Raw genomic sequence first — 27,543 nt, 5'->3', positions numbered from 1 at the left:
ACATTCCATTTTTGCAATAATATTAAATATACCTTGCTTCCTCAAAATCTTATTGGCATTTTAAATTTATTTATTTATTTATTTATTTATTTATTTATTTACTTGAGAGAGAGGGAGAGAGCTCGAGTGGGGCAGAGGGGCAGAGGGGCAGAGGAAGAGGGACAAGCTGACTTCCCGCAGAGCAGGGAGCCTTTCACTGGGCTCCATCTCAGGACCCTGAAATTATGACATGAGCTGAAGGCAGATGTTTAACTGACTGAGCCACCCAGGTGCCCCCTTATTGGCATTTTTATTGGTATTGTGAACTTTATAGATTAATTTAGGGAGAATGGACATATTTTTCATGTTAGATTTTGCTACCCACTGGAATATTCCTAGATGGCAAGGATTTTTCTCTGTTTTGTTCAGTTTTGTATCTCCAAAGCCTAGAAAAATGCCTGGCGTGCTGTTAAGTGCTATTTTTAGTGAATGAATGAATGAATGAATGGGATGCATTTACGTTTGTTTTGATCTTATGTTCCTCAGAAGTGTTTTAAACTTTCTTTGTACAAATCCTGTACATTTTTCTTTCAAAATTTATTTATTTATTTAAATTCCTGTATAATAGTTAACATACAGCGTTACAGCGTTAGTTTCAGATGTACGATATAGTGATTTCACAATTCTATACATTACTCAGTGGTCGTCAGTTCATCTATTTCACCTATTCCTCCACCCACTTCCCTTCTGGAAACCATCAGGTTATTCTCTATTGTCTTTTTTATATATAAGTCATATATATATATGTTTATATATAGTCTTATTTATATAAATATATAATAAGTCTATTATTACTTTTTTCTCTGTTCATCTATTTTACTTCTTAAATTCTACATATGAATGAAATCATATGGTATTTGTCTTTTTCTGACTTATTTCAGTTAGCATTATACCTTCTAGATCCAACCATGTTGTTGCACCTAGTTTTGCCATTTAAAAAAGTACCACAGAAGGGGTGCCTAGGTGGCTCAGTTGGTTAAGCATCTGACTCTTCCTTTCAGCTCAGGTGATGATCTTCCTGGTCAGGAGACTGAGCCCACCTTGGGCTCCCTGTTCATCAGGGAGTCTGCTTCTCCTCTACCTCTCCCCTTGCTTGTGTACTCACTCTCTCTCTCTCTCTCTCTCTCTCTCTCTCAAATAAATAAATAAATAAATCTTAAAAAAAGAAGTACCACAGATGATTCTAATGTGCAATGCTGGGCAATGTAGAGGAATTCTAATCAGCCCTACCCCACTTGAATTCTTACCTCTTCCATAAAGCCTTTCCTGCCCATCTCCCAATATCCTTCTATAGAATTAATCCTTCCTTTCTCTGGGTAACATATGTATCTCGTTCATATTTTTATTGCACTTCTCAGTCAATATTGTAGTTTGTTTATAGGCCTGTCTTCTTCCTAGATGGTGAGAAATCTGAAAGGACTATATGCAATAGCCCATCAACAGGCCACAGAGCAATGCCTGATGTGATGGGTTCTCAGTAAATATTGGCTAAATTAAATAACTTCTTCTGGTGCACAGGTGGTCATGGAAAGATGGCTACAGATGGTGTGCCATAAACATGCCAACCCATGTTAATAATAAAATTTTTACTTATTTTTAGGTTTCCATTTAATGAATGTAGTCGAAGAGATCTCTTTCTGTTATAGATCATAACATAATGATGCTGTAAGTAGAGTTATCAAAAGCTATAGAGTTTCCTGGAATAGCTGTTCTACTGGTGTGCTAAATGCTGTTTGCCTTGGTGTATCATGTAGTCAGAAAATACTTGGGGCTTAGTGTCTAGACTGGACTTGGAATCTTGCTCCACCATTTATTAGCTTGGGGAGTAACTTGACCTCATCAGTAAAAAGATTATCTAAATGTACTTTCTCAAAATTTAAATTTTATTATTATTATTATTATTATTATTATTATTTTAGAGAGAGAGAGAGAACAAACTGGGGGAGGGGCAGAGGGAGAGGAAGAGAGAGAATCTCTTTTTTTTAAAGATTTTTATTTATTTATTTGACAGACAGAGAGATCACAAGTAGGCAGAGAGAGGGGGAAGCAGGCTCCCCGCTGAGCAGAGAGCCCGATTCGGGGGACCCTAAGAACATGACCTGAGCTGAAGGCAGAGGCTTAACCCACTGAGCCACCCAGGTAACCCGAAGAGAGAGAATCTTAAGCAGGCTCCACAACCAGTGCAGAGCCCGAGGTAGGGCTTGATCTCACAACCCTGAGACCATGACCCCAAGATCATGACCTGAGCAGAAATCAAGACTCAGATGCTTAACCGACTGAGCCACCCAGGAGCCCCTCTAAATATCCTTTCACTCACTGGTCAAGTATTTATTACTTGCTACATGTCAGCCATTGTGCAATACCAGCGACTTTCCTTTTTTTTTTTTTTAAGATTTTATTTATTTATTAGACAGAGATCACAAGCAGGCAGAGAGGCAGGCAGAGAGAGAGGAAGGGAAGCAGACTTCCATTGAGCAGAAAGTCCGATTCGGGAATTGATCCCAGAACCCTGGGATCATGACCCGAGCCGAAGACAGAGGCTTTAACCCACTGAACCACCCAGGCGCCCCAATACCAGCGACTTTCAATTAACCTTGAGGGCACATTAGAATCACCTGGCAAAAAAAATTTTTTTAAAGATTTTATGTTTAGGGGTGCCTGGGTGGCTCAGTGGGTTAAAGCCTCTGCCTTCGGCTCGGGTCATGATCTCAGGGTCCTGGGATCGAGCCCTGCATCGGGCTCTCTGCTCTGTGGGGAGCCTGCTTCTCTCTCTCTCTGCCTACCTCTCTGCCTACTTGTGATCTCTCTCTGTCAAATAAATAAATAAAATCTTTAAAAAAAAAGATTTTATGTTTAAGTAGTCTCCATACCCAGTGTGAGGCTCGAACTTACAGCCTTGAGATCAAGAGTTGAATGCCTTACTGACTGGGGTAGTCAGGTGCCCCTCACCTGGAAAAATTTTATTTTATTTACTTAATTTTTTAAAAAAGATATTATTTATTTATTTGACAGAGAGAGAGAGAGCACAAGTAGGCAGAACAGCCGGCAGAAGGAGAGGGAGAGGCAGTTGCCGAGCAGAGAACTGGATGTGGGGCTCGATCTCAGGACCCTGAGATCATGACCTGAGACAAAGGCAGACACTTAACCGACTGAGCCACCCAGATCTGGAAAAATTTTAAAGCTACTAATTCCCTAAAATAAGACAGTGTATACAGGATTAGATGACTGTGTAATGAAATAATCTACTAATATATTTTGTATATTTAATACATATAGCAATAGAATTAATCACATATAGTAATATATGTACATGTAAATATGAATTATTTATAATAGTAATACAATTACATGTAGTAATATGTAATTACATGTAGTAATATGTAATATAATTAATTACATATAGTAATGTGTACAGGATTAGATGATTGTGTAATGAAATAATCTACTAATATATTCATATATTATAGTATACATATAATATATACATATATATTTATAAATACAATAAATATTTTTCCTATGCTGATATGAGAATTAAATGGGATAAATTATGTGAGAATGCTTAGCAAAGGGCATAGCCTAAGACAGGTGCTCAACAAATGTTAATTGAATTTGGCAAATTACTAATCTAGACTGGTAGGTCTCAGTCTTCAGTATGCTATTGAATTGTCTGGAGGGCCTAAAACCTTGTCTTGCTGGGTTTCACCTCCCAAATTTCTGATTCAATATGTCTACAGTGGGTCTGATATTTGTGTTTCTAACAGGTTCCCAGGTGATACTGATACTGTTAATCCTAGGATCACACTTGGAGAACCACTGAGCTCAACTATAAACTCTTGAGGACTGGAGTAATTGGCCTGCTTACTAAAGCATGCTCAGTGCCTGATATAGCTTCCAGCACAGAATAGAAGTGCAATTTTTTTTTTCAATGAATGAACCACTTCGTGACTCAGAATCACTGTTACTTACTGTCAGTCACAGGAGAGCAAGAACTTTTGTTCACTACTGTATTTCCAGAACCAAGAACATGGTTTGGCACACAGCAGTGCTAATAAAATAAAATAAAATGAAAATTGTTAAATGAGTAACTGTTATACAAAGGATTAAGTGAAGTCATGTGTATTTTTAAAAATCCTACAACTATTAGCTACAGTATTGTTATTCATTAAATGGGATAATAATTACTCCAGGAACTGTAGCTCTTCCAACAGGCTGGGGGCATTCTGAGTGCAGAGATCATCAGGCTCTGGCAGAGCTCTGCATCTAAACTAAGCCACTGTATAAAAATGGTTAATTAACAACATCTGACATTTACTGAGTGATTGCTATGGTGCCAGGGGATCTATGCGACTTGTCTAAATCTAAATCCATCCTCCCAACAAATTATTATTTGAAGGGCATTTCATATTCTCTCCCATTTTACAGATGAAAGAAACTAAGGCAGAGATAGCTGCCGAAGCTGGTGAGCTGCAGAGCCAGAACTCGAACACATGAAGTCTGAAAGCAGTGTTAGTACCTTTTATCATATTACGTTCCGTAATCTCGTAACCAGCAAGAGTCATAGGTGAAAGCAACTTTGTAGAAGAAATCAATGGGGTCAGGGGTCAGCAGGAAGTGGCTACAGGATTCTAGGTCAGAGGTCACTAATGCGTCATAGGAGGATTGTGGGGGCGTTGCTAAAGATAGTTTGACTTAACCTTCTAGATCGCGTATCGGTTAGTGGGACCATAAAGTGACCAGAACATCTGAGAGTAAATAAAAGGCGGAAATGCATAAGAATGCGGGGGCAGCCATGATGGGAGGGGGCGGTGGCGCATGCGCCGCATCCGGGTTCTTGAGCTCGCGTCTACTGCAGACGTGGCAGAAGGAGTGTTCGGCCCCGGAGCGTGGGGGAGGAACTTCCGGGGACGACGCTCCGGCCCCCTCGGAACCGGAAGTTGGGCCTGGGAGCCTTGACGTTAGGAACGAAGTCGAACCTGGATCTGGAGCCGGGTGAGGAGTGGCATCGGGAGGTTGGTGGGTAGGAAAGCAGGGGAGAAGCCGGAGTATCATGGCCTGATCGGGGTCCGGTCTGAGAAGGAAGGGAGGAGCCTGGGGGCGGGGCACAGGGAGAGACCCTCGCCTCACGCATCCATAATCCTGGATCAGTTCTGGACCCTCCCTTCTCTCCTCCAGGCCCAGGTTCCGGCTCCCGCTTCCTGCCCGGAGCCTGTTGAAGGGCGCAAGTCGCTCGATCTCCATGCTTAATGGACCACCCCTCTCGTCATGGCCCGAGAAGCTAGTTTGTCTTCTTGGTCTAGATGCCTGGCGCGCCCAGCCTCCACAAGCTCGACTACTTTCAGAGTTCTAGGAAGCTTGCCCCGCCCCCTGAGTTGTCACCCTCGGCTGTCTACCCAGAATGGAGTCCAGACTTGAGCCTTACTCCAAACTCTTGGGTGTGAGATTATTGCCTGGTGAAGAAGCTCCTTTCCTCCGACCCCCGCCCCCACCCTGCCTTTAGGAAGATAGAGGGGAAGGGGTCATCCGTCAAGCTGTGTTGTGACCTGTACAAGGTTTAGGATTTGGAAGAACAGTTCCTGGGATGGTTGTAAGGTTAAAGAATTCTAGTCCAGAAGCAGCTCAGCTTTTCTATAATCAAGATGACCCTCTCTAACAAATAGGAGAGGCCCATTGTTCTACTGCAGCAGCTGTGAACTGTCCTGCTTTCTTGTGCCCCATCTGTCTATAGAGGAGTTGGAATGATCAGGTTGTTTAGATGTGATTAGACAGTCTTATTCTTGGAAGGACCTGGAAAAGTCCCTCTAATTCATTCCTCTGTTGCTGGGCAAGATTGTAATAACTTTACTGGTGGCCTAGATTCATGACAGGCAATAAGGAAAGCAGAAACAGAATAGTTGGAGGAGTGCATAGGATTTGGGATACTCCTAGCTCCTCTGCTTGAAGCTTAGATAAATGATCTTTTTACATGAAATTTAACTTTGTCATTGATCCTTGAACTCTTTTCCTAGGTTATTGTGAGAAGTTTTTGTGCCTGGCCTGCACTTAATAGTGTCTGGTACCCTACTAGAGTTTTGGGGTATCCTTTACATTTAATGATTTTAATGCTTCAGTTCTCAAATCCAACATTCTTTTGGTGGAAAGACTGGAAATGGAGTAGCATTTGAATTGTTGCGGTTCAGCCAAAGAATTTCATTTCTCTAATCAGTTACTCTAAAATTTGTCTTTTGAGGAGGAAGGAATTTAGCTGATATGTTTTGTATGTGTAGCCTGAGTGATTACAAATGACTAGCACATTAGAGAGTATTCAGTTTTTGTTGAATGAACCCATGCTAGAGTGAATGAGTTAGAAGTGGGAACATTGTTTCATTTAGTTAATATCACAGTAGTTCATCAGTAGCAGGACTCCTTGTGTGACTAGACACTAGAAATCATTACCACTGGGGAATGGAGGCTGTTGCCCCATTCCATTGGGCGTGTCTGAAGTTGAAATTTATATCCTTTTGGCAGTGACAAAGCATGGGGTTCACAGTAACAAATCTTTACTTTGAGGAGGTAATCTGGCTACTGGCTGGGACAGAAAATGATAAAGATCCTGTGGTAGTATGGGAACAATTAGGCTGATAACTGCCTGATAAGGTCAGTCCTTTTTTGTGTCTCCTTCCTACCCTCTATAGTTGCTCTGTCTTTAGAAAGTTGATTTTGACTAATTTCTCATTTCTCTTTCATCTTAGGTGAGATCGAGTTGGGGATGCACTCATAATGAATGTCAACCAGTCAGCTCCACCTTTGCCGCCATTTGGGCAGTCCCAGCCTGTCTACCCAGGGTATCATCAATCCAGTTATGGTGGGCAACCAGGATCCACAGCCCCCCCAACTCCCTATGGAGCCTACAATGGCCCAGTCCCAGGCTATCAGCAAACACCTCCCCAAGGTATGTTTCCAAGTTTCCTTTGAGCTAAGGATGGGAATCAGTAGTGTTCAGGTTGGGTGGTGTTGCCCTACCTAAGCTGCCTAGAGAGTTGGGGTGGCTGGGATTGAGGAACATGACTCTGGCTCTCAAGCATTGAGAACTTTGTGGGCAGTCTGCCTTTCCCTGTTTTTATGGAGTTCTGCCTTAAGATATCTAGTGGAAGCACATCTTCAGTTTCAGGGGCAGTTCACCTCATGTGAGTGTCACCCTGTACAGCCTCAACTGCCTGCTTTGTTCACGGCTGGAGGGCAGGGCTGTGGTCACAGCTCCTCCAGAGCCTGTAACCAGGACTGAATGTTTCCTGTTGACCGTAGGTCTCCCTGAAATCACTTGTTCTTCATATATGTTGATAATGCCTCTCACTGAATTAATGATTCTATCCGTAAATGACCCTGTGACAGAGAAACTAATTCATGGATAAAAAGTATGGTGTTTGTGGGCTTCTCCTATCTTTTTGCTCATATCATTCTTTGCTGTTGCTTGAGTTTCATTTGCTTCTTAGATGCTCTGTAATATCAGGGCAATAAGAGAAGACTAATCTGGTCCTGCCTTAGGATCAGTGTTTGGCTTTTACATTACTTTTTCAAGAAGAGCAGCTGGTACTCTATGGATTGTCCATATGGCTTTTTGGGAAATGGCTAACAGTAGATCTTTGATTAGGCTAGCTGAAGACTTAGGGTATGCCAAACATTTTATGCTTTTTAAGATAGTAAGTTCCATGCAGGGATATGGGGAAAAGAAGACACCAAGGAGGCATAAATAAAATTTGGGAAATGAATGAAGTATTACTATTTTAATTATAATTTGGAAAAAAATTTGTAAAGTGGTGAGATTAGGTCTCAGGTCTTTGGAAGAGCCTTATTCTGGGTTGAGACTTTGGCTGGACAGAGTCCATCTCCAAACTCTCAAGTCCTGGCTTATCAAGATGGAGTTTGGCATTGCCTCAAGAGGAAGTTTTGTTATTGAAAGGAAAACGTATCTGGTTCTGTGATAGCTAGTGAGCAGGTTCAGAGATTGTCAAATCTCTACTCATTAACAGAGCAAAAGAAAAACAACTGTTTGAACAGGGGTCAGCAATATTTCCAAAGTGGTGTGCCAACTTACTAATTCCCTGCGTTTCATGTGGGAAGGATGGTTGGGGATGGTATGCAGAAAGGATTGTTGGGGGAAGTAGAAATAGCTTTGATGCATCTCTGATGAACAAAAGGATGGAGTACAGCTTTTATGAAGACAAAGGTGGCAGTACTAATGGGAAGGCAAATCAGTTGTCTTGACTGAACCCCTGGGCAAAATCTCCAAACTGTGAGAACATTTCCCTGAGCCATGTGATATTGGAAGCATCAACACTCAAGAAGTGGATGAAAAGAAGATGGTTAAGATAATTAGAATATATGAAAAAGAGGTTGACAGAATGGTCTCCCCAAGAGGAGCCTTTCTTTACAATTTAGTTCAATAGATTACTTGATCATCTTCTCTATCAACTTTCCCATATGCTCTAAGTTTCTGAGTTCCGGAGTCGGATCTTTTCCTTAAAAGAGTTGACTTTCGGGGTGCCTGGGTGGCTCAGTAGGTTAAGCCTCTGCCTTCAGCTCAGGTCATGATATCAGGGTCCTGGGATCGAGCCCCATATCGAGCCCTGTATCAGGCTCTCTGCTCGGCGGGGAGCCTGCTTCTTCCTCTCTCTCTGCCTGCCTCTCTGCCTACTTGTGATTTCTCTCTCTGTCAAATAAATAAATAAATAAATAAATAAATAAAAGAGTTGACTTTCTAGGGTGCCTACCTGGCTAAGTTGGTGGAGCATGTGACTCCTGATCTTGGGATTGTGAGTTTGAGCCCCATGTTGGGTGTGGAGAATATTTAAAAATAAAAGTTTTTTGTTTTTTTTTTTTAAGAGGTGACTCTTTGTTGAGGGTAAAAACATTAGACTGATCTGGATTGAATAAGAGTGTATAGTGATTAGGAAGCCTCTACATTCTTGTAGCTCTGCTTACAGCTTCACCTGCAGTATACCTATCTAGGAGAGTGGAGACACTGACTGATCATCCATGTTCAGAATCTGCTGTAACTAGAGTTACATGTTCATTCTATCCTTTTGATTGCAAAGCTGTAGTATTGGGGCCAGCGAAGGTCTGAGCTTATTTATCCTTGCTTTACATTCCTTGCTCAGGGTGGAGAAGAAAGTTATTTCCCAATCATTTAGTTTCTGTCCTTTACCCTCAGGTGTGTCAAGAGCCCCGCCTTCTTCAGAGGCACCTCCAGCCTCAACAGCACAGGCCTCTTGTGGCCAGGCTGTATATGGCCAGTTTGGCCAAGGAGATGTACAGAATGGGCCAAGCTCCACTGTTCAGATGCAGAGGTATGTACTTGGGTCAACCTAAAATTGGTTTGATGAAACTAGAAGAATTAGGAATGGATGAGCGCCTGTTTCCTCTTCTTTTTCTTTGCCTTTCTCTTAGATCCTCTTTTCACTTCCCTCCACTTTTTTTGTATTTTGTTTTCATTTTTCCAGGTTACTGGTGCTACTGCTGTCCACTCTGTAGATCATTAACCCATCTTCATACCTAAGTTCTTTTGTGTATTCTTTCTCTTTCTGTGAACTTGAGTTTTTTCTTGACTAGACATATATCTTCAATAATTGTTATAATCCTACAGAACCTATCCTCAGGGAGAAACAGGAAAAGGGGATCTCAGATTTATCTCTTATATACAACGGTCTCAGTACAATAATACACAGTCACAAATGTGATTACTAAAAACACTATATTTTTAAAATTTTGGATATACTTTCCTCATTCTCTAATAATTTTTAAAAAAATATTTATTTTTAAAAAGAGGTGACCTTGTTGGATTCAAGAGTAGAAGTAGGGAATCAATCCTATTAGGAGGTTGTTATAGTAGTTCAGGTTTAGGATGGTAGTGGTAGAGGTGGTGAGAAAGAGATCTGGGATATGTTTCACAGGTAGAGTCAATAGGATTGGATGTGAGATAAGAGAAAAAGAATAAGTCTGGATGTCTTTTAACCTGCTGGCTTAAGCAACTGGATAAATGGTGCTGTTTACTGAAGTGAGGTATATTTGAGGAGGAGCAGATTTTGGGATGTATTGAAGGGTTTTATTTTGTACATTATAGGTTTAAGAAGCTACTAGCTACCAAGTAGAGATATTGAATATGTAGTTGTATATACAGATCTGCAGGTGAGGAATAATGTCAGGACTAGAGATAAAAATTTGGGAGTCTTCAGCATAAGAGATGTTATTTAATGGCATAGGACTAGATGAAGTCATTTAGAAAGTGATCACTGACAGTAAAGAACAGAATTGTGGGGTCGTCTGGGTGGCTCAGTCAGTTGAGCATCTGCCTTTGGCTCAGGTCATGATCCCAGGTTCTGGGATCAAGTCCTGCATAGGGCTCTGTTCTCAGAGGGGAGCCTGCTTTTCCCTTTGCCTGCTGCTCTCCCTGCTTGTGCATACTCGCTTTCTCTTTCTCTGACAAGTAAATAAATAAAATCATTTAAAAAAAAAAAAAAAAGGGAAAAGAATTGAGAACTGAGCCTTAGAGCCTTGGAGCTTACCAGCATTTTAAAAGGAGGTCTGAGGAGGGGCCATCAAAAGACAATGAGAGCAGTAGTGAGATCAGAGATTAGTCAGGAGAGCGTGGCATCCTGAAACTAGGTGAAGAAAGTATTTCAGGAAGGCAGGAGAGTAATCAGCTATGTTATTTGCTGCTGAAAAGTAAGAGAAGAACTGAGAATTGATCATTGTGTTGGGTGAGGTTTGGCATCATAGACAAATGTGGTTTCAGTGAGATATGAAGACAGCTATGTAGTTGGAGTGAGTCAAAGAGTTTCAGTTGGGTAGTAGATTAATACAATCTGAAAACCCTTTTGCTACAAACATCTAGAAAGGAGATAGGATATAGAAGCAAAAAATGTTTTTCAAGTGCATAATCAAGCTTAAAAAGAAAAAGTGAAATCCTCAAGTGCCAGAGACCGTGAGAACTGAAAATCAGAGTGGTAAGTAGACACCATGGCTGCCTGTGGAGAGGGCGGGAATGATCATTTTGAGAACTTGAGGACTTCAGTTTAAGGAGGTGTACTGGGAATGGGGGATGAGTCCTTGGCTTTTCTGCACTGGTGTTTGGACTTGAGACCTTCTCTGTGAAGTGCGGTCCTGGGCCGTACCTTCAGTGAACAGGTAGACTAGGAAGAAAATCTGCACATTGGTACTGGGTGATATTAAGGAATCTTATTTCTTGTGGGCTGACTGTGGGTAAGTGGTGGGAAGAATGTCTTAGGACTGCAAATGGACACAAGGGAACTTCTTGGGTAATGAAAGTGTGCTGAAATTACGTTCTGGTCATGGCTGCACAACTCTATAAAATTTACTAAAACTCATTAAATTGTACACTTAAAAGGAATAAAGCTAATGGTATGGAAATTGTATTTCAAAGCTTTTTTTTAAAAAAAATGTCATCTTTGGTGTCAGTACTGTTGGAGTATTTTATAGACAGAAATGTGAAACAACCACACTTCCTCAGCTCGGGGTGTAAAGGATTCTCAGAGGGAAAAAAGAAAATTGATTAGGCTACACAGAGGCTATTAGAGGAGAGCAGATAGCGGACTAGTACCTTGAAAGCATTAAGGGAATACAGTTGTCATTGTAGAATTATATACCTAGCTGAGAGAAAGCACAAATAAAGACATTTACAAACAGACTCAGAGTTTACCATGTATAGACCTTGGTTGAGAAAATTATTAAGGGATAGGCTCAGGAATAAAAGGAAAATAAACCCAGAAAGAAGGATTTTTTTTTTTTCTTTTTTAAAGATTTTATTTATTCATTTGACTGAGAGAGACAGTGAGAAAGGGAACACGAGCAGGGGAAGTGGGAGAGGGAGAAGCAGGCTTTCTGCTGAGCAGGGAGCACGATGCTGGGCTTGATCCCAGAACCCTGGGATCGTGACCTGAGCTGAAGGCAGATGCTTAATGACTGAGCCACCCAGGCACCCCAAGAAGGTTCTTTAAAAAGAAAGGGAAGGGGCACCTGGGTGGCTCAGTGGGTTAAGTCTCTGCCTTCAGCTCAGGTCATGATCTCAGGGTCCTAGGATTGAGCCCAGCATTGGGCTTTCTGCTCAGCGGGGAGCCTGCTTCCCCCTCGCTCTCTGCCTGCCACTCTGCCTACTTGTGATCTATCTCTCTCTGTCAAATAAATAAATAAAATCTTAAAAAAAGAAAGAAAGAAAGGGAAATAAAGACTAAAGACATAGAGATGGAGCATAGACCAATTCTTTGGTAATGTTTGGCTAAAGGAGGAGCAAAAGCTTGAGGGGGGTATGAGGTTTTAGGGCAATTTTATTTGGCTGGATTTTTATTTTTTATTTTTTTTTTAAGATTTTATGTGAAAGAGTGTGAGAGAAAGAGAGTACAAGCAAGGGGGAGGGTTAGAGGGAGAAGCAGACTCCTTGCTGAGCAGGGATCCTAATGTGGGACTCAGTCCCAGGAACCTGGGATCATGACCTGAGCCAGAGGCAGACACTTAACTGACTGAGCCACCCAGGTGCCCTCACTGGATTTTTAAAAACAACATATTTGAGATATAACTGACATGCCATGTAGTTCTCCCATTTAAAGTGTACAATTCAGGGGCGCCTGGGTGGCTCAGTTGGTTAAGCGACTGCCTTCGGCTCAGGTCATGATCCTGGAGTCCCGGGATCGAGCCCCGCATCAGGCTCCCAGCTCCATGGGGAGTCTGCTTCTCCCTCTGACCTTCTCCTCGCTCATGCTCTCTCTCACTGTCTCTCTCTCTCTCTCAAATAAATAAATAAATAAATGTTAAAAAAAATAAAAAATAAAGTGTACAATTCAGTGGTTTTTAGTATATTCATAGATATGTGAAACCATCACCACAGTTTGAGAACATTTTCATCACCTCAAGAAGAAACACCATATCCTTTAGCTCAGTAGTTACTATTATTTTGCTAGTCCTTCATTCCCCCTCAACCCTAAGCAACCACTACAGTAGTTTCCCTTTCCACAATCCATAAGCAGATGATCCTCTCTCTGAGGTACTATCAGAGGATTAGTAGTACAATAAGATAAAGAGAACATATTACAAAGCTATTCAACTTCATAAGTAATGAGAAAAGTACAAATCAAAAGCATAAGATTCTATTATGTATCCATCAAAGTGGCAAAATTAAAAAGTCTGATAGTCCCGGATGTTGCCGAGGATATGGAGTAGTAGGATCTCTTACCCACTGGTGGTTGGATGCAAATTAGGACAACTACTTTGGGGAAATAATTTGGAATTATCTGTTAAAATTAAAGAAATACATACCTTGTGATCTGGCAACTCACTCATAGATATATGCCTTAGAAAAATTCAGGTATATATAAACAAGTATATATGAGTGTTCATAGCGATGTTATTTGTAATATTAAAAAATTAGAAAAACTGAAATATCCATCTACATTAAAATACTTCAGTAAATTATGACATTTATTAAGTGGAATAGCATTTAGTAATGACAGGCAATGCCATTATAGGTGAATTTCAAAATCATGGTTGAACAAAAGACACCAAACCCAAGGAGTATGTATGATGTGATTCTATATACAAAAGTTTAAAAAAGTGACAGAACTGAACTATGGTTTGTTGTTGTTTTGGTGGTGGGGAGAGACAGAGAGAGAGACTCTTTTTGCCCAGAGCTGGGCTCGACCCTCGGACTCTATCTTAACAACCCTGAGATCATGACCTGTGCCAAAATCAGGAGTCAGATGCTTAACCAACTGAGCCACCCAGGAACCCCTGAACTATGAGTTTTAAAGACAAGGAAATAAATATTAAGAAGTTAGGAAAGTAGTTAACCTCTGGGAGAAGAAAGGGAGCTGTGATGGGGGAGAGGCACACGAGGCCTTTGGTCCTAGTGTTCTATTTCTTGACTTGCTTTTTAGTTACGTTGGTGTTTGTATAATCATTAATACATATTTGTTTTATATATTATTTTTATTTCCATTATATTTTACAATTAAAAGTAAAGTACATTGAACTAAGATCAGGTCTGGGCTGTATAGTTCTAGGTTGGTTTGCTGCTTATACTCTTCATGTCTTACTTTTCTATCTGCTCTGTCCTCATTTTGCTGTGAGGATTAAATTAAAGCACTTAGAGATGCTTTATAAGTTGTAAAGCTATTTACAAATAATATTACTAGGGCATGTGGTGGAGTAACCGTGGGTAGTTGATATAGTTGATATAGTTATACATATTAATGGAGTAGTAACCATGGAATATAATTATTCTGACAAGAATTTATGAGCACTGGCCATGGAGCTAATAGTATGTTTGTGGTATGGAAAACAAAAAATGCAAAGCCCATCAAAGAGCTTAGGGAGGTATAAGGTTCACTGGCATAACAGTCAGAAAATAGTAGTTGAATGAATGAATGAGTGAAAAGTGTTAAACTGCAACACTGTAGGAACTAAACAAATATAATAAAGTACAAATTTTTTAGTAGAGACAAAATAAGCAGAAAGAATAAATCAGAATTTCAGTGTAACTGACTATTGTTGTGAAGAAGTTGATTCATTCGTGAAATCCCATATGGAGCTTGTTATGTATAATAATCTATGTTGTAGATTTCTACGGTAATAACACCATAAACACCAGTGCAGTTCCTCATGGATATGTAATGATACTGGAATGATTCTGTATTTATATTTTAATGTGCCATCTAATGCCATGGGAATGTCCAGTGTAGCTATCCAAGTAATGAGGCTTTTACTAGATAAACCCAGCTAGAAGGCTCTCTGGTTTATGTCCTGTTTCTCTAGTCCCCTTCTGGTAGAGTTGGTATCATCTTTCTAATTAGTACAAAATGTCAAAGTCAGCTGACCTACTTTGCTCTTAACACCTTTGCCAGGATAAAGTAGTTAAGTACTTTGGTTTAAAAGTTAAACAATCAAACTGCATTTGTTTGATACCACATTGGTTAAGTGCCTGTTGTGTTAATGCTTCTGCACACTTTCCCTTTCAACTTCTTCAGGGCTTCTGTTTAACAGTACTGAGGTATTTTGTTTGTTTGTTTATTGAGGTGGTTTTTCAACACAAAGGATTAAGTCAGAGGAGGTGATAATCTAGTAAACATTTGATCTGAGGGTGCTTGGCATATGTTTGTGGAGTGAACCTAATGGAAAGCAAGATTTGCCATGAATAATCATAGTGCAGATCATTAGGAACATAACATATTTACAAGTATACGAAAGTACAAAACCATTGAAGAGCCCAGATGATAGTAAGATGCTGTAGAACAGTACATTTTCTTGTATGATGTGGAGCTCCTGCCAGCTTTGAAGGAGGTCCCAGCCTGTGTGTCACCTCCGCCTTCCTTGTCTTCACAGGTTCCCTGGGTCTCAGCCCTTTGGGTCAGTCCCACTGGCCCCTGTGGTCAGCCAGCCAACTGTGCTTCAGCCCTATGGCCCTCCCCCGACGAGTGCACAGGTGACCGCCCAGCTGGCTGGAATGCAGATCAGTGGTGCTGTGGCCCCAGCCCTTCCCCCCCTGGGGCTGGGCTATGGTGAGTAGCCATGACCACAGGAATGTGACTGTCCCCTTCTTTTTAGAAGCATCAGACTCTGGGGTATACCTGCATCCCTTTTATTTCTTGTGCTTCTGAGTGCCAGCAGAAGGGACAATCATTCCTGCCCCTCTCATGTGGAAAGGGAGCGATTTACTGAATAAGAAGGCAAAATGACTAGAGATCTGATTCTACCTCTTCTACTTCTCAGGCCCACCAACATCGCTGGCCTCAGCCTCAGGAAGTTTCCCCAACTCTGGTCTGTATGGCTCCTATCCTCAGGGCCAGGCTCCTCCCCTTAGCCAGGCCCAGGGTCATCTTGGGGCCCAGCCTCCCCAGCGATCTGCCCCACCACAGGCCTCCAGCTTCACATCTCCAGCTTCAGGGGGTCCTCGGATGCCTTCGATGACTGGTCCACTCCTATCTGGACAGGGTTTTGGGGGGCCCTCCTTGAGCCAGCCCAACCATGTGTCCTCACCTCCTCCTCAAGCTCTGCCCCCTGGCACCCAAATGACTGGGCCCCCAGGACCACCACCACCTATGCACTCCTCCCAGCAGCCAGGCTATCAGCTGCAACAAAATGGTAAGTTTTCCGCAAGGTTTGTCTAGGAGCCAAAGCCTTCAGCTAGTCAGGTGTTTTTTTGTTTGTTTGTTCTTAGTATTGCTTGCTAGGTGGTGAACTAGATGGACAGTTTCAGGGTATTATTACTAGGAGGTAGGGTTTATAAGACATTCTTTTTTCTTTTATTTATTTTTGTAAGATTTATTTATTTATTTATTTGACAGACAGAGATCACAAGTAGGCAGACAGGCCCAGGCAAAGAGAGAGGAGGAAGCAGGCTCCCTGCTGAGCAGAGAGCCCGATGCGGGGCTCCATCCCAGACCCTCGGATCATGACCTGAGCTGAAGGCAGAGGCTTTAACCCACTGAGCCACCCAGACGCCCCTCTTTTTTCTTTTAGTTTAGACAGTGTGGTTTTTCTCTGAATGGTTATTACCTCATAATTCTACACTTACAGGAGTCTGGTCATTTTCCTGAGGCCCTAAGAGATAGGGAGGGGATTTTGAATTTATCAACCCTATGCCCTTGTCTCTCAGGTTCCTTTGGACCAGCCCGGGGCCCTCAGCCCAATTATGGAAGTCCCTACCCAGGAGCACCCACCTTTGGCAGTCAGCCTGGGCCTCCTCAACCACTGCCTCCTAAGCGCCTGGATCCTGATGCCATCCCCAGCCCTGTAAGTCAATACTTATGTGGTCCTAGGGACAGAGTTTTTGGCTGCCAGATAAGTGAGTCAACGTAGAAGAGATGTTTGCCTAGCGTTTTCTAATTATTTTCCCTTCTCGTTTATATTCTTGTAGGTATAGAACCAGTTCCTTTGAACTGGAACTTGAGGCCCCAGAAGTCTTTTGGGGGGCACTTTTGCTCCATAGCTGAGCAGGGAAGGAAGGGAAGACAAGAGTGATCAGTAGTGTCAGTAGAGCACTGGTTGAGTGCTGCATTCTGTCACAATAGCATGCTAACCTCTGCCCTTGGAGTAGTAGCTGGGTCCAGGTCTTATCCTCTTAGATTTGGTAGGATGGCAGTCTTCTTAATGGGTGGAGCTGGTGGGAATTAGCTGATGGTAGGTGTTAAGAGAAGGAAAGCCACACTGGTTTCTCTCTGTCTCTAGTTGAACAGTGTTTTAGGAGGAAACCTCCAGTACTTTTGTTGGCTAGAATCCTGCTGTGTACATGAGAAGTGATCTACAGTTTATAAGGGCAATGTGGGGAAGCTGTTTTTTCCCAGGAAGAGGGTGACTCTCACCCTTAGAGCCATCATCAGAATCCTTAGACCTTCCTTATCCTCCTTGGACTAGAGGTTGGGACTGTACTCCTAAGTAGGGGCTACTTTATAGTTCTGTCTACAACATTTGCTCTGTCAGTTACCTCACCATGCTTAGCCATTGTCATATTCCATTCTGTTCTCTTCCCTCTTCCTTTGGGGAATTACCATGGTGAAGGACCCTGTTGGCTAAGAGGGACTGTAGAGGATTAAGCAGCCTCTCCTTTTCCCCTCCTTCAGGGAGAACAAGAGTCTGGTCTGGTATAAGGAAAAGCTTCTTTAAGCATTAGCACAGTCCTTAGATGGGAAGTTTGGCTTTTTGGAAGGAATATCCTTCTTCCTCCTTCTTAAGGCTTCTCCCCTGCAGCCCCTCCCTGTAAAACCCCTGCTTGCTTCCTGTTTGCCCCCTTCTCTTTGTACATCATAGTCTGAGCCATTAAAGCCTATGTGTTGGGCCAGAGAGGCTTGGAATTTCTGACCTAGAGAGGGCCTGATTTCAGCAGTATGAGCTGGGCTCCAGCTGTTCATGTCTAACTCATCAGGGTCGAGAGAAGTAACATCTGCTTCTTGTTCTTTTGTCTCCCTCCCTGTATTCCCCTGCTGCCTTTATTATTAAAACACTAAAAGCAACTCAATGAGCTGCCTCCTCAGCAGAAAACCAGGCACAGAATAGACCCTGATGCCATTCCTAGTCCAGTAAGTGCAGGGGGTGGTGTGTGTGTGCGTGTCATCCCTGTGTTAATGCCACCCATGCATGCCTGTGACCTCATCTTCACCTCATCCACCATGTTCATCCCTCTCCATCCTCTTCCCTTAGTTTTTCTAGACCCTCGCTTTTACCCACCAGAAGGATTTGCATGTCTCAAGTCAGCATGTAATGAAATGACAAGCTGTTAGCAGTGCTTTGAGTATGGGATGGTAGATCAGGCTCTAAGGGTGGGGTCAGGTGGCATGTTAAGCTTTGGTTTTAGTCCGGTTGGTTCCTCCAGTAGCCTGCATGTGACATTTGATAGAACAGGACAAAGTGGAGTGATGGTTCTTCCCCTTTGGGATTGATTTGTCTACAGCTTATGGAGAAACTTTGGGTAGGTGACTACAAATGTATAAGTTTGGGATACTGGCATTTCTCACAGGGGAAGAGACTGCTGGTTTGGGAAAGCGTGGGCCACTTTCTCATTGGGAGAGTTTGTTTGACTCTGATACATTTCTAAGCTTCAACTCTTAAGGATATGGAGTCTTATTCTCCGTTTACTTTTTCTGGTTTTACCAAACCATCTTAAAGTAACTGACCAAAGGTTATCAGCCTACACAAAGTTCTGATTGCCAACTTTGTAAAATCTTTTTTTTTTTTTTTTTTTTCCCTTTGCTGGGTCTGTCAAAATGTGGGGGACTGAGGATTGGGCTTGTAAAGATCTGGTACTTAATCCTCTTCTCCCATATTGACACACTGATGCTTACCTGAAAATAAGGCAGCATCTGCTTCCTCACCTTACCTGGTCATTTCTGTTTAATCCTCTCCTCACCCTGTCCCTTCTACTTTCATTGAGTCTAGAGTCATTCCAGGTAGATTCATTTTTACATGGTTACCGTTGTCTGTTTTCCTGCTCTGACTCAGAATGTGTCTTGGTGAGAGGATTGGGAGGGGAAGTGTGCTGGGGGAGGGAAGTGGAATCCAGTCATATTGGAAGGTTTGTGATGAGACCTGGAGCTTTCCTGGCTGGGGAGGATAGTGGGGTGGTCACCACAAATTGGGGATCAGGGTAATTCGTAAAGAAGCCCATTCTCAGTGTTGCCTGCTGAGCATTTTGCTGCTGATTATAGAATGGAAGATTGGACTTGTAGCATCTTATGTGATCTCCAGAAGGAGAGCATACCTGGTGCATGAGGTATTCTTGGCAGATTACTAGTTTCCATGCTGTAGCTCTAGCCTTTCTCCTGTCTCTCCAGGACTTGGTACTTGCTTTCTTCTGTCACCTCATTCATTTTAGTTCTTCCCTACAGATTCAGGTTATTGAGGATGACAGGAACAACCGGGGTTCAGAGCCATTTGTTACTGGAGTACGGGGACAGGTGCCACCCTTAGTCACCACCAACTTCTTGGTGAAAGACCAAGGTAAGGAGGGTATTAATTTCTCTCTAGAGGGCTTTTTCTACTTTGGGTAAACTTTTATCAGTTTTTTTTTTTTTTTTTTTCAAGCTTTATTTATTTGAGAGAGAGAAGTGGGGGGAGTGGGGAGTGTGCACATGGGGAGGGGCAGAAGGAGAGGGAGAAAATCTCAAGCAGACTCTTTCTGAGCATGGAACCCAACCTAGGGCTCTACTGTGAGATCATGGCCTCACTGACCATTTATCATTTTGGGGGGCGATGGGTGGATCAGCAACAGAGAGCTGGTGTTTGGAGGGATTCTTTGATCTGACCCTGGTTTTCTGCCTCCTCTAGGGAATGCAAGTCCCCGATATATCCGATGCACATCCTATAACATCCCTTGCACATCTGACATGGCTAAGCAGGCTCAGGTGCCTTTGGCGGCTGTCATCAAGCCACTGGCAAGGCTGCCACCAGAGGAGGTAAGTCAGGGAAGGGACTAGAGTATAATGAAAGGGAGGAAGAGGGGGAAGAAGACTTCTTCCTAGAAATGATTCTGGCAGTCATAATGGAAGAAGTCTTGGTTGGGTGAGAAGGGAGAGTATCTTCAGTAGCTTTCTCTCCCAGGGCCCATGCCTGACAGTTATGGTTGGGATGAAGGGAAAAGCCCAAGAAATTGTTGGAGGGGAGCAGGGGCCGTATGGGAGACAAACTATGAAAGAGGTATGGCCAACTTACAGGGGAGGAGATGGCCGAATGCAGAGACCTCTCATGGCATGTTCATCTCCAGATGATTATAAGTACATTATCCTGTTTTTCTTCTGTACTGTCATTCCAGCTAAGTTAGGGAATATTAGGACAGCATATAAGAAAAAAAGGTAGATTAGGGTCCAATAGTCCTTCTCTTACCTGACTTGGGCCCTGATTTATCACCTCAGTACCTGAAATCAGCATGAAAAGAGAGAGCGAGCTTGTCAGCTGCTCTGCCAGGCTTTGGTAGGATACCATCATGTTTATTCCTAGCTTACTGAATTTAGGGTAGATTTCTCTGTAACTAGAAGCTCAAGGTGCAGTTTATTTATTTTATTTTATTTTTTTTAAAGATTTTATTTATTTATCTGATAGAGATCATAAGTAGGCAGAGAGGCAGGCAGAGAGAGAGGAGGAAACAGGCTCTCCGCTGAGCAGAGAGCCCGATGTGGGGCTTGATCCCAGGACCCTGGGATCATGACCTGAGCCAAAGACAGAGGCTTAACCCACTGAGCCACCCAGGCGCCCCTCAAGGTGCAGTTTATATCCTGCTTCTTTCCATCTTGCTCTGCTTTTTTTTTTTTTTTTTTTCTGTCTCTGGGTCTCAGTGGGGATGGTTAGACACTTGGGTGCTGATCTCTTATCTATAGGGTGACATGTGCTTGGGACATTGGTAGTTGTCACAGAAACCCAGGGGTGGAGGAGATCATTGTTAGAGATACTTGGTTGGGGAAGGAAGCAGAGTTAAGATCCCTAGGGCAAAAAAGTGAGAAGAATTGAAGACAGGGCCAGAAATGAGAATCCTAGGTTATCTTTGTCTTTCTCCTTACATGCCTATGGCAGCTCCTTATTTGGTCGGGCCACTTTCACAGTTCTTTTCTTTCAAAAAGTGGAATTCTGGAGATGAGGAATAAGAAGCGGGAACTATAGAATTTGAACTCTTAAGGACGTTCCTATGACCAGTACCCTCATCATTTATCTTCATTCCCCTTTACTCTCTCCTCAGGCAAAATATCTTAGCCATGCCCTCCTCCTTTCAGGTTGTTCCTCTTTATCTCTTGCCACGTGTCTCAACCCACTGTAACTTTCCACTCTCTGAGCCCCTCCTTTTTGCTCCTTAGGCTTCACCGTATGTCGTGGACCACGGGGAATCTGGTCCTTTGCGCTGCAACCGCTGCAAAGCATATATGTGTCCCTTCATGCAGTTTGTTGAGGGAGGGAGGCGCTTCCAGTGCTGCTTTTGCAGTTGCATCAATGATGGTATGTTCGCGAGGGCTGGGATTGGGGGGATGTTCTTCTGTATTGCGTCTCTGTTACTCTCTTTCTAGTGAGATAGGTGAGGTTCTCTTATTTAGGAACTGGGGAAGTAGGGCACGTATGGGGATGTGGGGCAGTAGAGTGAGCTCAGCCAAGCCAGACTTACTAAGATTGAGATAGACATTTGAGTAATGTTCTGTCATGTTCCCCACAGTTCCCCCCCAGTATTTTCAACATCTGGATCATACCGGCAAACGTGTGGATGCTTATGACCGTCCTGAGCTATCCCTGGGCTCTTATGAATTCTTGGCCACTGTAGATTACTGCAAGGTAAGGGAAAGTAGCATGGGGAGGAGCAGTGGGTAGTGGACAGTGAGACAGCTAAGAATTGCTGTGTTCACTTCCCTTACTCTTTCGTTGTCCCCTTTGACGTTGACTTCTCTCTAGTCAACTAGCCAACTTACCAGTCCCCCTCTCTCCCCAACGTTTCCTTCCTTTGCAGAACAATAAGTTCCCTAGCCCTCCTGCCTTCATCTTCATGATTGATGTCTCCTACAATGCCATCAGGAGTGGTCTTGTTAGGCTCCTCTGTGAGGAGCTCAAGTCACTGATAGACTTTCTACCTAGGTGAGATTTATGGAGACAAGGTGCATCCCTTGGATAATCACTGGGGTGTGGGTGGTTCTGGGTTGTTGACTCAGTAGGTAGAGCTTGAGGTTATGACGTTGGCTGGTGAAGAAGGTGGCAAGTGTGGGTAACGATGTTACCTTTTACAGGGAGGGCGGAGCAGAAGAGTCAGCAATCCGAGTTGGCTTCGTCACCTATAATAAGGTGCTCCACTTCTACAATGTGAAGAGCTCATTGGCCCAGCCACAGATGATGGTTGTATCTGATGTGGCTGACATGTTTGTGCCACTGCTGGATGGCTTCCTTGTCAATGTCAGTGAGTCTCGGGCAGTCATCACCAGGTAAGAGCCAGATTATAGAGGTAAAGTGGGAGTGGGGTGGAAACAAACACAGGAAGCCAGACAGCTGAGCAGAGGGGTCAGCAGATGGACAGGGACTGTGCCTCAGGAGTTTTCAGTCTAGGGGGCCACATGATTCTTCAGAGGATTAAGGACTGAGGAATTGAGTCTGGATAGCAATTTTGATTGCTTCCCATCACCTGTCTCTCCAGCTTATTGGATCAGATTCCTGAAATGTTTGCAGACACAAGGGAGACAGAGACAGTATTTGCCCCAGTTATCCAGGCTGGCATGGAGGCTCTAAAGGTAAGGTTAGAACCCTGACAACGTCCTCTGCCTTGCTTTCCTCTGACCATCTTATATACTGGGATATAATTACTGTTTCTTTAGTGATTGAAGACTGTCCAGTGAGTCAGCATATGTGACATAACTGGCACTGAATAACGACAAGGGAAAGGATGAATGAATAATAGCTGAATAAAGGAAAGAATGAACACGTAGCCTTCTCTTTCCTAGGCTGCTGAGTGTGCAGGGAAGCTGTTTCTGTTCCATACCTCCCTGCCCATTGCAGAGGCCCCAGGGAAACTGAAGAACAGAGACGATAGGAAGTTGATCAACACAGACAAGGAGAAGGTATGGGATTGGGAGATGGGGGGAGGACTTTCCATGACAGAGGAAGGTGGTGATTCTTTGCAATGCAATACTCTTTAACTTTCTTGGTGGGGTACTAGGACTAGACACTCTACTCTTTCACATGTCAAGTCCATGACTGCCAACTTTGTCCAGTGCTCCTGTACTTCTCTGCCCCATTTCATCCCAAAGCCCTTGATAGATTTTTTTTTTTTAAGAGAATGTTCTACTACTGTTGCAAATACTTATGAAGTAGATCTGAAGTTGTGCATATATTTGAATATCCCATATTAAATACATAGTTCTCAAGTAGGGTGGAGCTATTTGAATATTTTCTTCTGTTCCTCTACAGACTCTGTTCCAGCCTCAGACAGGTGCCTATCAGACCCTGGCCAAAGAGTGTGTGGCCCAAGGCTGCTGTGTAGATCTCTTTCTCTTCCCTAACCAGTATGTGGATGTGGCCACGCTCTCTGTTGTACCCCAGCTCACGGGTGGCTCTGTCTACAAATACACTTGCTTTCAGGTAGGGCATGGGACTCTGGGTAGCAGGTGGGAGTGGGACTGGGAATGTCGGCTTACATGTGGAGCAGCTCTTTAGCTACTGACTCCTTAATAGGAATCCCGGTGGCGGAGAAACCCTATAATATAAAGAAGAGAGCCATAAGGGTAGTGGTTAGGAGCATGGGGCTTGGAAACAGTCCTAGGTTGTTATTCTGGCCCTCCCAGAATACTAGCAATATGACCTAGGAGAAGTTACTCATTTATTGCTTTTGTTTCTTCATCTGTAAGATGGGGTTTTAATACTTCTTAATTAAGATTTGTCATTAGAATCAAGTAGTTATACGTAAGGTTCTTAATGTGGTACTTGGCACATAGTAAATGCTTGAAAGGTGTCATTATCATTATCATTATTATTATCATCTTCACTGTTATTGTTATTATGATTCAGCAGGTTGTAGAGTGGAGGGGATACAGGGAGATAGACTGCAGGTTGTTATGTAGTCAGTGATGTGACTCTGCGCCTGGGGGGCTGCAGGTGGAGAACGACCAGGAACGGTTCCTGAGCGACCTGCGTCGGGATGTACAGAAGGTTGTTGGCTTTGATGCTGTGATGCGCGTTCGGACAAGCACTGGTCAGTCCTGGTTGGAGAAGAGCAGGCGGCGGACTAAACCTGGGAGGGAGACAAGTGGCATCTGTGATATCTGTAGCCCTGACCTTATCCCTGTGGCCTCAGGTATCCGTGCTGTAGATTTCTTCGGGGCTTTCTACATGAGCAACACAACAGATGTGGAGCTGGCTGGGCTAGATGGGGACAAGACGGTGACTGTGGAGTTCAAGCATGACGATCGGCTCAATGAAGAGAGTGGAGCCCTCCTGCAGGTAGTGGGCAGGAGGCAGGGGCTGGGGAGAAAGTGTCAAGTATCACTGTACTGGATATAAATAGGCTGCGGGGAAGAGGGTAGGAGGGGGGTGGAGAGGGCTAGAAGAGGCCAGGGAAGGGATGGCTCATCTTTCTTCTAGCTTAATAATCCAGCAAAGGAGCAGTTTTACAGAGGGCTTTGGTGAGGGAGGGGTATGAGTTCTCCCTTTCTCCCTTCCCCTAGTGTGCCCTGCTCTACACCAGCTGTGCTGGGCAGCGACGGCTCCGCATCCACAATCTGGCCCTGAACTGCTGCACGCAGCTGGCTGATCTGTATCGAAACTGTGAGACTGACACGCTCATCAACTACATGGCCAAGTTTGGTGAGGGTAGAGGCGGGGTGAAGTGGGATTGGGGCTGAAAGGTGATTGTCAGTGATTCAGCATTCCCAGGTAGGTGTGGTGTCAGGAAAGTAGGTGCGATGGGGTGGCCAGCCGGTGACTGTGCTGTCTCCATTTTCCATCCAGCATACCGGGGGGTCCTCAATAGCCCCGTGAAGACTGTTCGTGATACTCTCATCACTCAGTGTGCCCAGATCCTGGCCTGTTATAGAAAGAACTGTGCCAGCCCCTCCTCGGCGGGACAGGTGGGCAAGCACCCTGGAGGAATTGTTGGGACAAATGTTTGCATTTGGGAGAGATTGCTCATGATCATTAACTTTATTTTGATAACCCCTGCAGTTGATCCTTCCTGAGTGCATGAAGCTACTCCCAGTTTACCTGAACTGTGTGTTGAAGAGTGACGTCCTGCAGCCTGGAGCTGAAGTCACTACTGATGACCGTGCCTATGTCCGACAGCTGGTTACTTCCATGGATGTGGCTGAGACCAATGTCTTCTTTTATCCTCGGCTTCTACCACTGGTGCGACTGAGGGCTGGATGAAACATTGTATCCTGAGAATGGGGCATCATAGGAGGAAGGGAAGGGTTATTATTGTCTGTTGTCTGACACTAGTGAATTTGGTTTTAACCTGCATTATCTGATGTAATTTTCACACTGAAGAAGTTACTCAGAGATAGAGCTTTCTGAAATTTCATGGGGAGAGGCCACAAATGTGTCTTTCGGTCCTTGGTAAATAACCTTTTGCCCCCTTCCTTTTGTCTAGACAAAGTCTCCCATTGAGAGTGCCACTGAACCACCAGCAGTTCGAGCATCTGAAGAGCGTCTAAGCAATGGGGATATATATTTGCTGGAGAACGGGCTCAACCTCTTCCTGTGGGTGGGAGCAAGTGTCCAACAGGGTGTGGTCCAGAGCCTCTTCAGTGTTTCGTCCTTCAGTCAGATCACCAGTGGCTTGGTGAGGGCAGGGAGTCAAGGGGAGTATGGGTGTGGAAATGCATTTTGGGATATGAGTGGGAGCCAGTAAAGTTTGTGTGCTAGTCTGCTTTAATAGCAGGGAACATTTGAAAAGGAGGGATGGTGCTATCATTATTCCTGGGCTTGAATAAACCTGTGCTGCCCCATTTTTTACTGGACTCAGAATATCTTACCATAAGGATAAATGAATTTTGTGTTGCAGAGTGTTCTGCCAGTTCTGGAAAATCCACTGTCCAAGAAGGTGCGAGGCCTCATTGATAGCTTAAGGGCACAGAGATCACGGTACATGAAGGTAACACTGATCTAAATCCTGGATTTCTTACCTTGTCAAGTCCTCTCCTAGAAGGGGAGTGGGAATAAGTGATTGGATAATGGGAATTTAGGGCATGTTTAATTTCTTTTGGCCCTGCCTCATGACCCTATTTTTCTGGCCATAGCTTATTGTGGTGAAACAGGAAGACAAGCTGGAGATGCTGTTCAAGCACTTCCTGGTGGAAGACAAGAGCTTGAGCGGGGGAGCATCCTATGTGGACTTTCTCTGTCATATGCACAAGGAAATTCGGCAGCTACTGAGCTAGAGCAAGTGGGTAAATGGCATAGGGTGCCAGGCCAGCTTCCCGAAAGTACTCCAGGATGGCAGAGAAATTGGAACAGTTCCATATCTAAGTCATGTAAGCTGACCTCAATCTCTTTGTGGGGAGGGGGAAGTATAAGGAGACACCTTTCTGGGATCAAGTATCCAACCACTCTGTCATGTCCTGCTGATGGAAGGTGCCCCTATCTCCTCGCATTACTCTCCTTTTCCTGCTAATCCTGTCGTAATGAATGTAGTTTCTCAGTTCACTGTATATGATTCGGTGTTGGGGGATTTGGAGGCACCCAGACTCTGGCAATATTATCTGTCCCCTTGGACCAGCCTCCAAGAAGAGAGGGGCAGGCAGGAAGGAGTGGGAATCCCAGGGTTACTATGGGGGGGGAGGGACTAATTCAGCTCAGTGTCATCAACAACTTCCTATATTAGGGATGAAACATACAGGTGCACAAGAGCTGGGGTATACAGTGGAGAGAGAAGTGGCTGGTCAGTCTTTCTTGGGTCTGGAAGTCGGCAACCAAGTCAGAGTTAGGGAGAGTGGTTGATTAGTTTTTCTCTCCTGCAATGATCGTTGATCACTCAGTGGATAGAGGCACATTGTCAGAGATGAATGAGCCTGGGAAATGAGTTGAAAAGTATATTAAGACATGGGAGAGGTACCAGCCTCTTTTCCAGCTGGAGAGGCTCCAACACTGGATGGTTTTGTAGAGAGCCTGGTCATCAACTTGCAATACCTCACAGAGCCAGCCCCTATCGCACTCTGAGTTGCCACTGGAAACACTGCTTCTCCAAGCTGGTAGTTGTTGGGGAGAGAGTCAGTGGCTGCTGGAGCTCTGTTCTCTCCTGCCGGGACACCACTCCAGCTTTGATATTGACAGAGTGGCTAATAGTTACCTTCCAACCTGAACTGGCTGGGGCAGGACAAGGGCTAGGCTTGATGGTGGCCAGGCTTGTCTGCTCCCAGCCTGGGATGCCCCTGCTCTGGACCTCTCATTTCTCCTCATTGGTTTATTTTTCAATGCATCTTTAATTTGTAAAGAAATAAAATAAATTAAGATGTAACAATTAGTCTCATTTTTACTTGTGATTTACCACTGTCCCCTCTATTAATTCCGGCTAGGTTT

General features: G+C 43.8%; 1 protein-coding gene across 4 annotated transcripts; it reads left to right on the top strand.

Moving 5' to 3' along the window:
- The first annotated feature begins 4,911 nt into the window (after positions 1 to 4,911).
- On the top strand, positions 4,912 to 27,484 carry SEC24C (SEC24 homolog C, COPII coat complex component). Of its 4 annotated transcripts, XM_032840172.1 has the most exons (25): positions 4,912 to 5,031; positions 5,215 to 5,474; positions 6,771 to 6,970; positions 9,230 to 9,365; positions 15,406 to 15,581; positions 15,793 to 16,164; positions 16,679 to 16,815; positions 18,030 to 18,098; positions 19,404 to 19,515; positions 19,843 to 19,970; positions 21,360 to 21,498; positions 21,710 to 21,825; positions 21,998 to 22,122; positions 22,272 to 22,463; positions 22,673 to 22,766; positions 22,977 to 23,093; positions 23,443 to 23,613; positions 24,127 to 24,223; positions 24,326 to 24,471; positions 24,696 to 24,834; positions 24,979 to 25,097; positions 25,192 to 25,371; positions 25,616 to 25,807; positions 26,030 to 26,119; positions 26,265 to 27,484. In XM_032840172.1, the coding sequence occupies exons 3-25, from the start codon at positions 6,799 to 6,801 to the stop codon at positions 26,403 to 26,405; spliced, it is 3,360 nt and encodes a 1,119-aa protein (XP_032696063.1). In that variant the 5' UTR covers positions 4,912 to 5,031; positions 5,215 to 5,474; positions 6,771 to 6,798; the 3' UTR covers positions 26,406 to 27,484. The 4 variants fall into 4 exon arrangements, with proteins under 4 accessions (XP_032696063.1, XP_032696054.1, XP_032696081.1 ...); XM_032840163.1 differs by lacking the exon at positions 5,215 to 5,474 and having other exon boundaries at positions 4,928 to 5,031; XM_032840180.1 differs by lacking the exons at positions 4,912 to 5,031; positions 5,215 to 5,474 and adding an exon at positions 5,545 to 6,675.
- Positions 27,485 to 27,543: the final 59 nt, after the last annotated feature.

The sequence above is a fragment of the Lontra canadensis genome, unplaced genomic scaffold (genome assembly GCF_010015895.1).
Source record: "Lontra canadensis isolate GAN:19392208 unplaced genomic scaffold, GSC_riverotter_1.0 scaffold3, whole genome shotgun sequence".
NCBI classification, from domain to species: Eukaryota; Metazoa; Chordata; class Mammalia; order Carnivora; family Mustelidae; genus Lontra; species Lontra canadensis.
Note: the sequence above shows the minus strand (reverse complement) of the source record. Positions and strands in the feature narration are given on the sequence as shown.